General features: G+C 51.0%; 1 protein-coding gene across 5 annotated transcripts in view; it reads left to right on the forward strand.

Moving 5' to 3' along the window:
- Positions 1–16542, forward strand: part of LOC107977033 (collagen alpha-1(V) chain) — a 151239-nt gene that overhangs the window by 62426 nt on the left and 72271 nt on the right. For all 5 annotated transcript variants that reach the window (XR_003486716.2, XM_027423035.2, XM_027423036.2 and 2 more), the window contains exons 5-13: positions 2397–2528; positions 3638–3769; positions 4268–4507; positions 5192–5371; positions 5904–5960; positions 11146–11187; positions 11411–11473; positions 12993–13067; positions 14671–14763. Coding sequence is in view for 4 of the 5 variants with exons in the window: in XM_027423035.2 (XP_027278836.1) it covers positions 2397–2528; positions 3638–3769; positions 4268–4507; positions 5192–5371; positions 5904–5960; positions 11146–11187; positions 11411–11473; positions 12993–13067; positions 14671–14763 (1014 nt within the window). In the remaining variant the exon portion in view is untranslated. The remainder of the gene's footprint in view (positions 1–2396; positions 2529–3637; positions 3770–4267; positions 4508–5191; positions 5372–5903; positions 5961–11145; positions 11188–11410; positions 11474–12992; positions 13068–14670; positions 14764–16542) is intronic.

Raw genomic sequence — 16542 nt, forward strand, 5'->3', positions numbered from 1 at the left:
GTGGAGAGCACTCTTGGCCCCTGTGCTGCTGCAAGTTGGGGTTCTGGCACCTTTCCCCGTCTACCCTCAAACTGAACTGGTGGCAGAGGTGGACACTGAAACTTGCTCTGCTTTGGTTGGAACCCCACAATGCACTTACGGGGTCTTTGGAGAGAAGAGCAATCATTGAAATGACCTGGGAGGTCCCCTCCTTCCACACCTTGGGTGACTTGTCATGGCCACAGGGACTCGGTGCTGCAGGCCACAGGGACTTGGGCTGTGGGACCCAGTAGGAAAGGCAAAGATACCATTGGGCAAACAGTCCATGGGGGGGACTTGGAAACCAGGCAGGTAGCACTTCTGCCTCAGATGGAGAGAAATCCAAAATAAGCCCAAGAGACTGTGCTGTTTTCCAGGCCTTGTCCCTGCAGCCCCCTGACAGAAAGTTTCCCAGAAGACCCAGCCCTGTCCTTAACTGGAATATATTACATATTATATTCCAGGATAGTGTAATACATTCAACTATAGTTCTTGGTGGTAGTAGCGTGTGATAGGATGGATTCCAGGCACAGAGAACTCGACACCCAGTACACCTCTGGGTCACCTCTGCTTATTGTATCATCTCCAATGTGGCCTTCAAAACTCTAGAATATTCTGATGCTTTCTCCTCCAGTCCTGATCCCAGTAGGAGGAAGTTATTGGAACCTTGTAAGACACCTTAAAAGGTCTTGCCTCACCTGCTGTTGGACACTGAGCCTTACTCTCTTGGGTCATTGAATAAGGGTTGGTAGATGTACTGTGATGGCCACAATGGGAGGCCATGAGCAGCTTCTTCACTCTGTGCTCAGCGAGTGGAAACACTCTCACTCCTGGTCACTGTCATCAGTACATTCTGATTGGCTGGGAGGACCCAACCCCTGTCTCAGGCTGGCTCTTGCTATTGCCAGGAGGGTGTCTGCACAATGTACTCACGGACTCTGCAAACTCTTCACTTCTTTACTGTCCACATATCTTAATAAGAGAGAAGTGGAGTACATGGTTCTGTGAGCTTGGCTGCTCTGTGAGCAGGTGTCTTCTGACCAGCTGAAAAGTGCCAGCATCAGCTATCTGAGTCATCTAGGTTATGACTTGTACTTGTGACATTCATCATTGCATTCCACTTATTTGTCATCTTTGGATGGACACGTGGTTCTCCTGTGTCAGGGGCTATTGACAATACTGCTGGGAAAGTATATGTGTATGCATGTATATGTATATGTGTATGTATATGTATATATGTATGTATATGATGTATATGTGTTGGCCTGAGTGAGTCCTGCTTTACCTTTAGGGGTGTCCTGATTTGGAGAAATTTGTTCAAGTGTTTGTCCTAGTTTCCAGGGTTGGAACTGCTAGATTATGTGGTAATTCTGTGTTTAACTCGATAAAAAAAGCAAGCATTGCATCTTAAAGAAATACTCCTTGGTGCTGGAGACTGATGGAGACAGGGACACACCCTCTTGAATCTAGGGCAGATGCATTTATGCTTTGTAACTGCAGTAGCTGCAAGCACCAACCTGGCAAGTGTGCAATAGGTATTTGGTAGAAGGATGGATGACTTGTGGGGTAAATGGATGTATGGATGTATGGATGGATGGATGGATGGACAAATGGACAATTGAGTGGATTATTGGATGGAAGGATTGCTAAGTAGCTGGGTGGTGAGTTAGTGGATGGATGGATGGATGGATGGATAGATGGGTGGATGGATGGAAAGGAGGATAACTGCCTCTTCCAATCCTCTGCCCCCAGGAACAGACCCAGCCCCCACCAGAAGCCCCTACAGTGCCTGAGACCAGTGACCCTGCCGGCAAGGAGGATGATCCAGGGTTTGGGGACTATGACTATGTGCCCACTGACGACTACTACACTCCCGCCCCCTATGAAGACCTTGGCTATGGCGAGGGTGTGGAGAACCCTGACCAGCCCACCAACCCTGACTCAGGGGCCGAGGTTCCCACCAGCACCATCATAACCTCCAACAGTAGATGGATGACTAGAAGGATAGTGGATGGATGGGTGGCAGAATGGATGTATAAAAAGGTAAGTGAGTGGATGGCTGGGTAGGTGAGTGAATGGGTGCTTAGATAATGGAGGAGTGGAGAGGTGGGTAAGCACACAGGTAAATTGGTGGTTGGAGATGGATGGGTGGGTGAACAGATGAATGGGGAGATGAATGGGTTCCCTAGGTGGGCCAGCCTAGCTTAGGTAGCTTTTCAGAGCAGCATCTGCTGGGAGGAAGTGTGTACCTGAGGATAACTCCTCTCAGTCTTTCCTGGGCTGCTCTCTCATCTAAGGCATCAGTCTGGGTCCCCTGGGTCTCCCAGGTCCCTATGAATACCTGTGCTGCTTGCTCATGAGCTTTTGTCCTTTTGCAGGGTGACATCCAACAGTTGCTCTTTGTCTCCGACCACCGGGCTGCCTATGATTACTGTGAGCACTACAGTCCCGACTGCGATACTGCGGTTCCTGACACCCCTCAGTCACAGGACCCTAACCCAGATGAATATGTGAGTCACCTCTGGCTAGGTTCCTGGTGGGAGCACAGGCAGACCCCCACAATATTACAGATTGTGATTATAAAGGACTGTGGAAGCTGCAGGACCATGGTTAAACAAACCGTAGGGGAAGCAGTTTGTGACGTCTGATCCATTTTACCATGGAGTAGCTACACCACCCTCTCCGTGATGGAATCTCTTAAAGGAGCGTCAGCAGCAGCTGTGTCCTTTAACCCTCCACACACATCCCTAGATGGATGCAGACAGGTGCCCTTTACCCTCAGGTTCTGACCTCAGTTGTTCTTTAGAGCTCATTCCATTCATATGGGCACCTAAAGTTTTGCAATAGGGCATGCTCAGCCCTGTGGTATTGTGACTGGTCCCCTGACTTCCACAGTAGCATCGTCTCTGAAGGATGGCCATGTCTGTCCCCTTTGTCCTTCTCCCCATTTCCCACTCTGGTTGCTGGATCACTCTCCTCACCACCCCCATGTTCTCCTCTAGCAACACCTTATTCATTTTACTTGGAGTTCTTTCTAGTATTTTCCCTGCCTCTGGTTGGGCTTGCTTCTCTGAGTATCTTTGCATCTCTATCTGTACTTCTCACATCTCTGCTGGTCAGAGTAGGCAGGGCTTTCATGGAGCAGTAGGGTTCCCAGCCCAGGCCACACCCCACAAATACTGAGGCTGTGTCCAGTTGGAGGTCTGAGGCCAGCCCCCACCAGGTCCCTCATTTGTAACTGAGGACAGAGTGCTTGCTTGTGAATATGAGTCCCTCCCACTGGGTACCCATGCTTTCGGGCTGAAGATTAAGCTAATGGCTGTGGCTAACTGAAACCCACACTTTGTCCTGGCTCTGATTCCTATGGGTCAGATGTAACCACTTTTAGGGCTCTGCTTTTGCTGACCTCTCAGGAGCATGAGGGGTTGTCTATCCCCACTTTGGGCTTCTGGATCAGCTTCTCAGGTAGTGGCTGAGGGAAGAGCCCTGTTAGAGGATGCTTTGGGATTGGGCAGTGCCTTATGACATCTGATTTCCCAGATGAGCCAGGGCATGGAGGTTGACAGGGTGCCCTGTAATATGTCCATTTCCTTCTTCATATGGGCACCATTGACTTCAGTATCCAGAAGGAGATGGTGAGACCTATTACTACGAGTACCCATATTATGAAGACCCTGAAGACCTGGGGAAGGAGCCTGCCCCTACGCAGAAGCCAGTGGAAGCTGCCAGAGAAACCACGGAGGTTCCTGAGGTCTGAGCTGGACTGGAACTGGGTTGGGGAGGTTCCTGGTCCTTCCAGGCCATGGAGTAGAAAGCCAGAGGCTATGAACATGGTGGCACATACCTATGATCCTAACTAGCTCTTGGTAAGCTGAGGCAAGACAATCCTGAATTCTAGACCAGCCTGTGCTACAGGGTGAGACACCTCCCGCCCTGACCACACACACACACACACACACACACACACACACACACACACACACACACACACACACGGTTGGAGCTTTCCTGGTATGTCACTGGGTGATCCTCCATCTACTCATGCCATTCTTGGTACCTGGAGCTCATGCACAGGCTGCCTCCCTCCTTATTTTCTCTGCCTTCCAGGGATTGAGAGTCCTGAATCCAAGTCAGTGGCCTTGGCTGAACTTCGCACCCATGCCCTGATGCTCAGACTCATACTAAAGGGGTGCTTGGGAAATCCTGGATACAGGTATCCTGACTGCCTCTTCCAATCCTCTGCCCCCAGGAACAGACCCAGCCCCCACCAGAAGCCCCTACAGTGCCTGAGACCAGTGACCCTGCCGGCAAGGAGGATGATCCAGGGTTTGGGGACTATGACTATGTGCCCACTGACGACTACTACACTCCCGCCCCCTATGAAGACCTTGGCTATGGCGAGGGTGTGGAGAACCCTGACCAGCCCACCAACCCTGACTCAGGGGCCGAGGTTCCCACCAGCACCATCATAACCTCCAACACCTCCAATGTAATTGCCTTCCTTCCTTTATGTCTTGATCTAGGGGCAGTGGTGGGGAAAGGGCAGAGGTCATGGCTCTGGGTCCCTGCTGAGCACTTACGCCTTGGGTGGCCTTTATCACTCCCATACCTAGCTCCCAAGTCCTCTGTTGAGCATGTTTTGGAAGCCATTGGCTTTTCTGAGTTTATTTCAGTTTTGCCCCCACAAAAATAGAATAGCTCTGTTGGGCTCTGAATTCTCATTCTCAGGGTGGCTCGGATAACACTATAGCTTTGGGCTACAGGAGTACCGTCCATGAACATCACAGAGTAATCCTCATGGGCACTGTGTTCTTCACTATTAAAAAGAGCCCTGGTTTCCAGTGTGCAAGCTGTAATCGCCAACTGAGTGCAGACCTCCCCAGGGATGGAATGTGGCTCTGAGGAACACTGCTGCTTTCCCCTGCCCTAGCTTGGACAGTTTGGGGAACCATCCCCATGGGTGGCTGGGAGGTGTGCAGAAAGGCTGTGGGGACAACAGGTCTTCCTTCATGGAATCCTCCATGGGCATCAGCTCTTAATGTTCTGTTTTGGGGCCACTGGTTGCCATATGTCCAGCAGAAATTGCTGGACTCAGTGCCTGCCAGACAAAGTCTGCATGTCGATTGGTCAGCCTCCCCAAGTGACTCTGCCACTACTGTCCCTTCATCTGCAGCCAGCTCCATCTCCAGGGGAAGACAAGGATGACCTGGGCGGTGAGTTCACTGAGGAAACCATCAAGAATCTAGAGGAAAACTACTATGACCCATACTTCGACCCCGACTCTGACTCCAACGTCTCCCCATCGGAGATAGGGCCAGGCATGCCAGCTAACCAGGACACCATCTATGAGGGGGTAAGAGACCCAAGTTCCTCTTTGCTAAGGGGCATCTGGATGGTGGGAAAGGGGCAGCGCTTCCAGAAACCTGAGCGTGGCAAGAGCTACCGAGGCTGTCATGCATCTTCATTCTTCTCTTTTAATTAACTAATTAATTAATTTGAGACAGGATCTCACTGTGTAGCTTGGCTGTCCTGAAATACACTATGTAGACCAGACTGGCTTGATACTCATTCAAATCCAGCTGCCTCTGCCTCACAAGTGCTGGGGCTAAAGGCGTGTGCCACCATGCCTGGCTGAGTGTCATTCTTTAAAGTGGCCCCTCTGACTGCCATCATGGCTGTTTGTGCCTCATTACCTGACTGTGTTGGTAGAGGCAAGGCTAGGGGAGGGGGTGGGTAGTCCTCTTCAGCTGGGCACGAGAGGAGGTGCCTAGCTGCAGGAAGCACCCTGGGTGTGCACAAGTTTCGTGTCACATGGACTTTTTGTTCCCTTTCTCTCCCCCATTCTTCCTCTCTGGAATCTCACATTCCACCACCATCCTGCCCAGATTGGAGGACCTCGAGGTGAGAAAGGACAAAAGGGAGAGCCAGCCATCATTGAGCCGGTAAGGACGCATATAATATATATATATATATATATATATATATATGTATGTATGTATGTATGTATGTATGTGTATGTGTATGTGTATGTGTATGTGTATGTGTATGTGTATGTGTATATGTATATGGTCTCTGAGCTGTGGTGTCCTCTGCTAAGCTCATGATGGTTTTGTAGGGTGTGACCAGACTGTGGATCCCCACTCTCTGTCCACCAGGCCACTCAAGAAGCCACCCTCATGTACTCTACATCCTCTGTATCACAGATACTTGGGAGAGGCTCTGGGGGGTGGGGGAATATTCTATAGCTTGGTCAAGGTGCTGGGCAAAGTGTAGATCACAAGTGTCTGTATTTGGAGAGAAGGCAGAGAGAGGGTCAGGGCACCTCTGTGGAGATTTCTTTGGAAGAACAGACCCAGACCTTGAGAAGGAGGTTGGGTCAAGGGCTGGGTGGGGAACTCCTAGTGTAAGTAGCGAGGTGGGGCGGGGGATAGCTAGTTAAGGACTTCACTTCTCTGTGCCCTTTGTGCCTCCATTTGAGTCCATCTGCTGCAACCATTGAAACAGGAGAGACCTGTCAAGGGAATGTAAGCAGCTTTGAGGTAGGACTCCCCCTGCGTTTTAAAGCCCCATGTCATTAAGCAATGAAATCCTAGGTAGGTAGTAGAGAATGTGTGGTTGTGTGCAGTCCGTGCCCCCTCCTGGGTCAGAGAGCTTTGCGGGAGCCTAGCTTTGGTAAGGCATCCTTGTCCTGCTGGGTGCTGTGGCCTACTTGGGTCTCAGAGCTGCTGAAGTCAGGGCTTTGACCTCAGAGAATAGGGAGTCATGTGATTGGCTGGACTGGCCTTGGTAGACATGGGAGTGGGCTCAGAATTGGCTTTGCCCAGAGGAGCTGGCCACTGAGGTCATCCATCCAAGCATATCCTGTGAGTACCCAAGGGAAGAAGCCCTTGTCCTGCATCCTGGCCATTGCAAAGCTGGAGAGTTGTCAGTTCCTCTGCCAGGACTCAACTCCCTGGGGCTGAGTTTATAACATGACCTTGGGGATCCCTAGGAGAGAGAACCAGCTTCATAGCCCCCCCCCCATGCTTCATTCAGGGGAAGAAGAGCCTTGCTTGGCAGTGCTTAGTAGGCCAGTGGACCAGGGCAAGCTCCCTGGCTTGGCCTCTTTCATGGCCAAGAGGAGCCCTGGAAGAAAGCCTCTTGCTGGCTCCAAGGGCTCTGCCGGCTATTCATGACCCTGGCTTCCCCGGCAGTGAGCTTGAGAACATGTATCTTCTTCCCAGATCCCTTTCCATACCTCTCTGTGGATCCAAAGACGATAACCCTTATCTGAGGCTGTAGGATCAGGACACAAAAGGAAAAGGTGCAGAGCATGAGGGTAGTTCAACTCAGGGGCCCCTTGCTTAACCCCATGGGAAATCTAAACCCAAGTTCACGTTCATAGGAGGCTAGTCCGGAAGAGGAGCATCTCAAGGGACCGGGGCAGACTTACCCCTGGGCACATGTCTGAGCTGTTCCACTCTGAAACAGAGGGAGGCTGCAGCACAGATGGCCTCTCTGCTATGGGTACCACCTCAGCTGGGCTTGGCTTCAGGTGGATGTGGTCACCCATCGAAGCCCCTGATGGAATCCCTGATACTTCACTGAAAGGGGCATCTTTCCTGAGTAGGGCAGTGAGACCCCAGAGAAGGGAGGTACCCAGGCTCTGTGGGCCTCAAGGTCAGTCTCCAGCTTTGGAAGAGGGTGGTACTTTTGAATAAGGCTTACTTAAGCTTATAGTATGTGGAGTTGGCACCCCAGTTCTGAGAGTAGGAAAAGCATGGAGAGAGCCCCATTAAAGGGCTGCTCTGAAGGAGGCAGTGGGTGAGGGTGAGCGTGGGCCAGAGGCAGCACTGAGAATGGAGAGGCAGTCCAGCGGACACCCATTCTAGACTGTCCAGTTTCTCTTCTCTGGGAACAGCACAAACCATCTGGAGGCAGTTACTAAAGGACCCCTGCCCCCACCTGATGCTTGCTTCTTCCCAGCTTCCTCAGAGTGTCCACAAGGCCTTTGGCTAGTCCCCACAGAGAGATGGTGTAAACATTTGGAATTGTCAACCTGGAGCGTCGCCAGATGTCCTCAGAGTCTTAGCTATACATAAACAGATGGAGGCCTTGGGGACTGGTGGTGTATACCCTGCCCCATGTGGGGGCGACTGCTATCCCCTCTCTCCCACACCTGTCCCACAGACTGGGTTTACAACTGCTGAGCACGGTGTCAGTTCGTCCCCTGCATCCAGGAGGAACATGACTGGCCTTTCACGCTCAGGTTTAGCTCTTCTAACTTGTCAGCAAGACAAGGGGCTCCTTAAAAGGACAGATCTGACTTTGTGGAGACGAGGCAGACTGAGTAATATCCTTGGTGCCAGCCCACAATGGGCTCAGGGACCACTAAGTGCTGAGTTGATGCCTCTCACCTGGTGGGCCCCATGTTACCACCCACCCTGCCTTCCTAGTTTTTCATTGACTTGTTTTTTGTCTTTTGGCAATGGCATCTCAAGTAGCCCAGGCTGGCCTTGAACTTGCTGAGTAGTTGAGGATGACCTTCAGTTCCTGATTCTCCTTTCTCCCTCTTCTGAGTCCTGAGTGCTGGAGTCCAAACCCAGGGCTTTGTGCATGCCAGGCAATCACTTTACCAAGTGAGCTCTGGCTCCAGGTTCAGTCGTTGCTTCTAGTTTGTTCTGCTTAGCAGATGGGTAGAACTCCATTAAGGATGGTTTGGGGGTGACAGTACATACTTATGATATCAGCACCTGGAAGGTTGAGGCAGGAGGATCTGAGCTCTGGGCTAGCCTAGGCTACAGAGCAAGATCTTTTCTCACTGGAAAGTAAATAACTATCTTCAGTTTGGCCACATCTGAGATCTTTTATTTCTGGTTTTTGTTTAGCTGTATGTATTTAAGGTAACAAAACAGTGTTTTTTCATCATCATCATCATCGTGTGTGTATAGGTACGTTTTGGTTCGGATATGTGCAGTGTATATACCTGTGGGTGTGTGTACATACATGCAGAGGCCGGAGGTAGATGCCAATTGTTTTCCTCAATTGCTCTCCACTTTATTCTTTTTTAAGATTTTTTTTTTATTTTTTAACATGCCCTTGGCCTACTGAAGGTAGGTAAGATGGTGGTGAGCTTAGCAATTGTCTAGACTGCAGGGATAGTGAGCTCCAGGGATCTGCCTGTCTCCAGGCACAGGTGCGCAGCACCATGCCTAGCTTATATATGGGTACCGGAGATCCAGACTCAGGTTCTCATGCTTGCACACTTTATTGACTGAGCCGTGTGTCCAGCCCTCAAGTATGATGCTTTGACATACCCGATGCATATATACACAGTGAAGAGCTCAGTCTTCTACCCTGTGCCACAGCATTTCTTTGTGTGAGCATGGGTCAGTGTGTGAGTGTGTGGCTGTGTTGGGGGTTATTGAGGGTAGCGGAATTTATTTCTTATAGGCCACTAGTGAATAAGCCCTGACAGCTACATAGACCTTCTCCTGTAGTTTTGAGCCCCAGTGCAGTAGGAGATGGGTGGGATGGTGAGGTGCAGGGTAGGGCCAGCTTGCCTGAGAAAGCCTTGGGACTGGGGCTCGTTCCTCTAGCCACATGCTCTTTTTTTTTTTTTTTTTGACCCCGGGGTGATCCATACTGGCCTCCTGTGAGATCCAGCAGTGCTGCCCCCGCTCCGAAGAACAACAGTGTGTGTGTCTGGAAAGACAGCTGCTGTCTCCTGGGCCCTGCCAGGGCCAGCGGTTCCCTTAATCTCTTCTCCACTTCTGAGTCCTGCCAGATGCCTGTCAGGGGAAACGGGAAGTGGGAAGATGAGCCGCTTGGATGAGTTCTCTGTGTACATCGCACGCACAAATATTTCTCCTAGCCCATCTGTGTAAACATGGCGTATAGCTTCCCAGAGACCAGGAAACCTCATAGGCAGGGTGCATAAGGCTTGTGTGTGTGTGTGTGTGTGTGTGTGTGTCTGTGTGCGTGTGCGTGTGCGTGCGTGCGTGTGTGCTGTGTGTGTGTGTGTGTGTGTGTGTGTGTGTGTGTGTGTGTGTGTGTGTGTGTGACTTTGCAGCCCCTGGTCATTTGTGCCTCACCCCCATCTCCTTAGCCATGGTTACTGGCCCTTCAGGCCTCACACCGCCACTTGAATAGGTCTTTTCACTTGTCAGGCCGAAGCCCAGGTTTGACAAGAGAGCCATGTGCTTTCAAAGACATATTGGAGGTATGATGGTACCCATTATCTCAGCAGAATAGCCATCCCTATTTCCTTTGTCTGGGAGACTAGAAAGGGACCTGGCTCAAGGCCAAGGACTCCAGACTGTCTCTCCATTATTCCTGTAGTCTTGAGAACCAACAGGGAGACATATCTATGCATGTCTTACATGTGGCTATCCTGCACAGCATGCAAGAATCATTACAGGGTCTTGCAGCTACCCACCCAAAGCCTGCCCTAGAGGCTGGGTACTAGCCTGCAGGCCTTGTGTGCAGATCCCAACCCCCAGCACAGATACTTCTATAGTGTGCATGGGACTCAGAATGTTCTAGGTAGGTGGGTGGTGATAGGGAGACCAAGAGAAATCTGGGTGGTGTTTTCTTAAGGGGCACCCAGAAATTCAGATCCCAGAGCAGAAAAGCCCTTCTTTCAAGACAGGGCCAATAGGCACTAGGAGGCCTTATCCCCTTTGGAGGTTAGACACAGTGAGGGATAGTGACAGGATGGAACCTGGGTTCAGTAATGATGGAAGAAGGCAGTTGTGAATCAGGTGACTTCAGCAGGACACTAGGGAGGAGGGGCTGAGTGTGTCCTGACTACTCTCAGTCCACCTGGGAGCCTGGTCCTGGGGTCCATTCTACCCCTTGGGTGGCTGGATACTCTTTAGGTAGATGGCAGAAGACAGGAGTCTTCTGGGGCCTTTTTTCTCATCCTGGTAAATTGCGGTGCTTTTGTCAAAGTTGTGTTTGAGGGGAGCCTGTGAAATGCAAAGATGGTAGGAGAGTGTTCTGCACCACAGGCCACTGCCCATGAGCCCTGTAAGGACTGAGTGACCTCTCGTAGACGGTTGTTAATCTAGACTGTTGTCCACCAGCTCGGCTGGGCTGGGCTGGGTCAGTGATCTCAGATACTCCCTCTTCTCTTCCTGTCTGCAGGGCATGCTGATAGAGGGGCCCCCAGGCCCTGAAGGCCCTGCCGTGAGTGTCTGGTTTTATTACCCTCTGACCTGTGGGAGGTATTGTGGGAGGGGGGACTGCTGGGTAGAAAGGTAGATGCTTTCCCCTTTTGCAGATTCCTGGACTTAATTCTTCCCTGGCCCCTCTCTCACTTAACCAGAAGGGAGCTCTCATTTAACTGGAAGGGAAGGTCTGCCCTGATGCCATATCTGAAACCCTGTCTTGACTTTATTTTTAATTCCAGGGTCTTCCAGGACCGCCAGGAACTACAGGTCCTACTGGCCAAGTGGGTGACCCTGGAGAAAGGGTAAGAGGCCAGTTCAGTCCCAAGACCATATGTTCTGTGGGCTCGTCTGTGCTTTTTTCCTTTTGCCTTGTCTAGTCTCTTCCTCCTTCCTTCCTGCTCTGTTTTCTGCATTGTTTTTTAATGTAGAAATGACACTAAGAACATCTACTCCTTCCTCAAATTGCCTCTCTCCCCAGGGCCATGCAATTTCACCCCCTCAGATCTTTATTGAGTTGACTGCCACTTGGATTGTGCCAGGAGTGTAAAAACCAACCTTGGTCCACAGGCAGCTAGCAGTCAACCCTCAGCAGTTTCTCTACATTATAATGTGTGACAAGCTTGAAGGGCCCTGGTGCTTCTGTGTCTCACAGGAACAGCTACTGACCCTGAGCATACATTAGCCCCTTTTATTAGAAATCAAGCCACTGGCTGGGAAGTTTGTTCTGGGTGTGTGTGGGGGGGTGCGAGCCGTGCTTTGAGCCATGAGCTCCTACCACACTTGGTAATGGATTGGAGTACTTCATCCTTCCTTCCTTCCTTCCTTCCTTCCTTCCTTCCTTCCTTCCTTCCTTCCTTCCTTCCTCCCTCCCTCCCTCCCTCCCTCCCTCCTCCCTCCCTCCCTTTTCTCCTTTTTTGCCTGTTCATCAAATAAATATCGTCCCTAATAACCAGACAACCAAATTGCAAATGAGCTGATTTGTCCCTGGAGCTGATTCTTGGCTCAGCACAGTAAGGTGTCTAAGCAGGAGGTAGAAAGGCAGATGATGGTGTGTTCTCATGGAAGGGTGTCATGTAGCATGTTCTGCTGGCTATGGCCTCTTCAAGGCAGTGGCTGGGGATATCATGGTGGTTTAGGCAATTCTGGATAAATGGTATAGTTAGGTGCCTATGGATACAGAGAAGATTGGGGGCAGTCCTGGGCTGTAAGGGTGGTTGTCTCTGCTAGCTGGGTTTGGTTTTGGGGTCTGAGTTCACTTTGTAAGGCAGCCTAATCTCTGTCACAGCCTCTGCGCCTGTAAGCCAGGGCTTGAAAAATGTCCTGAACATACTTAAAATTGCTGAAGACAGCTTTGTGCCCTCATGGGTTCCTTCTGTTCACGCCTTACTCTGTCCAAATGAGTAGGTGCTTTATCCTGTCCTCCAGTCCCTGATCACATGCAGACTGGAGCAAGGAAGACTAGTCAGGAAAGCATGGGGCTGCAGTTCTCAGGCCCCATTCTGTGTGGAGATAGCGGGAGCTGTCTGGAATGAAGGGAGCTGGCCCCCACGTTTCTCCAAGACTGATGCTCAGTCTTCAGCCTCCAGCCAGACACAGTCGCCTGTCTTTCCTCTCTGATTTCCTCACACCTAACTCAGCTCCCTGACTCTCCAGCCCCACAGTCCCATCATGTTACTTCTTTTTCTGGGTTTCTAGAACATTTCCTGTAATGGAGTCTTGTCCTGCCCTGTGCTTACCTAACCTGTTCTCTGACCTCTCATTCTCTCTGTTGATCGACCCCCCCTTTTTGTCTCTCTGACCACTTTTCTTCTCTCTCTGTAGGGTCCCCCTGGTCGCCCAGGTCTTCCTGGGGCTGATGGCTTGCCTGGTCCCCCAGGAACCATGCTCATGCTGCCGGTGAGTGCCTTTAACTGGGGCTGAGGGGTTGCAGTGGGTAGGTCCTGGAAGGGGTAGGTGTGCAAGGAGCCATGGTGGCCCAGGAATAGAGTTTGGGTGGGTGGTCTTTGCAGCTGCTATAGGTCCACATAGCGCAGCCTGTCATTGGTACCAGGAGGAGAAGGGAAGGTCTCACTCTCTGGGTGGGATTCCTGGGGAAGCCTGCTGCAAGGCTCTCTGTGACAACGGGCAGGCTCCTGGCTCCCTAAAGAATCACCCAGTGATCGTGGGTGGGAGAGAAGCAAGGGCTTCACTGGAAGCTATTTCTGTGGTTAAGTATCTTCTTCTGTGGCTGTGGTGGTTTATTCTAGAACCTTCTAGATGCTGACTTCCACTGGAGCTGATATTTAACCCTAAGTAATAACAAGGAAGCTCAGGCTCATATTCTCTGTGTCTATGACAAGTGAAGGATGGGACTTGGAGCTCAGAGAGTAGCTGAAGGCCAACCTGGCCTCAGGTTCGAAACCCAGAAGTTTTCTGGACATCTATGTCCTGGTAGCCAGTACCCAGCCACTGCTGCTGGCATTGGGGTGTCTGCAGTTACAGGAAACCATGAAGGAAGGGGTAATGTCCTGAACTCCTGTTTGTCTTCTGGAGAACATTTGGGGCCCTTGCAGAAGTGCCCTCTGGATAGAGGCTTCTGGATAGGTCAGGCCTAATAAACTTTGGAAAGTGAAGAAGTTAGAACCAGGCATAGGCAGGGCTGGAGCAGCCCCCTAGCCATCTTGTTCTTAACTATTGTACTAACCTCTCATCTCCTTCACTGTGCCTAGGCACTGTGTCCTCAGGGCTATATTCAGCACTGTGCTCCCAGGAGTGTGCTCCCAGCACTGTCCTCCCAGGAGTGTGCCCCAGCACTGTGCTCCCAGGAGTGTGCCCTCAGGACTATGTTCCCAGGAGTGTGCCCTCAGGACTGTGCTCCAAGGAGTGTGCCCTCAGCACTATGTTCCCAGGAGTGTGCCCCCAGTATTTTGCTCCCAGGACTCTGTTCCCAGCACTGTGCTCTCAGGATTGTGCCCTCAGCTCTGTGCTCCCAGCACTGTGCCCTCAGGACTGTGCTCCCAGCACTGTGCTCTCAGAACTGTGCCCTCAGCACTGTTCTTTAGGTACAGCTGGTATGGGACAGCTGGTATGAAGGAGGTTGGGAAGTTGGCAGGTTCACCTCCCAAGGCAGATGTTAAAGAACATGACATTTGTTGCTCCTGTTCTCATCCTAAGTTCTCAGAACAAGAATATCAACTGCATGTCACACTGAGGGAGACACAACACAGAACTATGGTTGGGCCTATCCCTGTTTCTTTGACCCCTGGCTACTCTTTGCAGTGGTGAGGGTCTGTGGTTCCTCAGGGTGCAAAGCAATGAAGGCCCGAAGTCCTTTGTGGGCACAGGCCAGGTTTCAGGTGTCCAGCAGGAGGGGCTGTTATGGCTGTGGACCAGGGCTGTGTGCACACAGGCTCTGGGATTGGGAGTCTTTGCATACTTAAGACCCACGAGACCCACTTCATGCTGGGTCAGAGTGGGTGCCATGTTCCATCCTTGGTGACCCTTCACCTTGCTCTCACAGTTCCGGTTTGGAGGAGGCGGCGATGCTGGTTCTAAGGGCCCCATGGTCTCTGCCCAGGAGTCTCAGGCCCAGGCTATCCTCCAGCAAGCCAGGGTGAGTAATGTGTGTGACAGGGCCTGGCCCTGGTCGCTGTAGAGACTGAATAATTGTCTTACAGTTTGCCTGGGCAGGAGCATAGGGAGGGTTGGGTCCTCCATGTAATGCTGGAGAATGTAGGGAGCTTAAGGAGAGTTTTCAGGGGTGCCCTGTCCACAGCGAGGGGTGAGAGACCCCTGGACCTGTGCATCTTGTCTGACCCAGTGAACCCCTCTTCTGCTATATGCAGATACTCATCTCCATGCTATGCCTTGCACTTGGGCCTAGCTGTGGGGAAAGGAACTCTTAGGGCTCCAGGTAGGGGTGCCAGGTGGTTGACTCAGTCTCCCAGGGCTGGGGTTGTGAGGGCAAAGACACAACCTAGGAAGAGCTTGTGGACCCAGGATCACTTATGTAGGCCCAGAAACTTTCATGGACCCCCCAAGGCTCTTGCACTGGGTCCAGGGTCTATCGCACTGAGCCCAGGATCACTAGGTCTGGGTCCAGGGTCCCCTCCTTCCTGAGTGAGCACATCAGTAGATGACATCACTAGAGAATGTGGCTTCAGATTGCTGATTGCCAGTGACTACCCGGTGGGGTGGGTAGGTGGGTGATCCTCTGGTGAAGTGTGGATAAAGCCAACATAGAACCCCTTGTCTGGGAAATATTGACACCACTCTGTGCAGTGCAGAAGAGACATAAGTGGCCAGAGTGCCCTGGGGTACCTGAAGGACTGTTTCAGTATTGTGTAGTTGTCATGGAATAGGCTATCCAGTGATAAATCCAAATCAGATGAGACTCTCTCTGAGATTAGGTTTGTTGACATGTGTCTGCCAGGTTGGCCTCTTCATCTGTGTGTATTTTATCAAAGTCACTGAGAGAGGGCTTGTGTGATTTTTTTTTTAAGATTGATGTATTTTTATTTTCTGTGAGTGTTTTGCCTGCTTGTGTGTGCCTGGTGCCCACAGAGACCAGGAGAGGGCAGAGACCAGATCCTTTGGAACTGTAGTTACAGATGGTTGTAAGCCACCATGTGGGTGATGGAAATTGAACTTGGGTCCTCTGGAAGAAATGCTCTTAACCCCTGAGCCATCTCTCCAGCCCTGACCTTTTTTGGAATATTTTTAATATTGTATATTTTCTTTGTAAATTTAAAAACATTTAATACTGTATATTTTATTATTGTCTGTATGGGTATATTTGCACATGTGTGTCCGTGTGTGGAGGCCTGAGGTGAATGTCAGGTATATTCCTGTGTATGTCTCTATATTTTGAGACAAGTTCTCTCACTGAACCTGGAGCTCACTAAGTTGGCTGGCCAGGAGCTCCAGGAATCCAGCTGTTTTTGCCTTTCAGAACTGGGAATAGAGACAGGTGCTGGCACATCTGGCCTTCTACACATGTTCTGGGAATCCTAACTCAGAACCCCATGTTTGCATGGCAAGCAGTTTACCATCCCTCTAGCCCCCAGATAGTTTTAAGATGCAAAACAAACTTCCTAACTTAAGATGGCATTGTGGTGGAGGTTGTAATCTGCAGCAGAGCAGTTCAAGAAGAGAAGTTGAGCCTGTGTGGCGGCTGGCAGGAGCCACACCAAGTTGGGGGTTAGTGTATGAGCAAGAGCCCAGGGTCCACAGGCTCTCCTGAACATCACACACACCTCCTTCATTGCTGGAGAGTACCTAAGTGCCTCTCAGGAAATGAAACAGCCCAAATCCACAGGGAAAATATACACCTCAGCCCAGCCCAGGGAGGGAGACTACAGTTCAGATTTGGTACAAGGGGAGTCCTCAAGCA

The sequence above is a fragment of the Cricetulus griseus genome, chromosome 6, assembly GCF_003668045.3.
Source record: "Cricetulus griseus strain 17A/GY chromosome 6, alternate assembly CriGri-PICRH-1.0, whole genome shotgun sequence".
In the NCBI taxonomy this organism is placed as follows: Eukaryota; Metazoa; Chordata; class Mammalia; order Rodentia; family Cricetidae; genus Cricetulus; species Cricetulus griseus.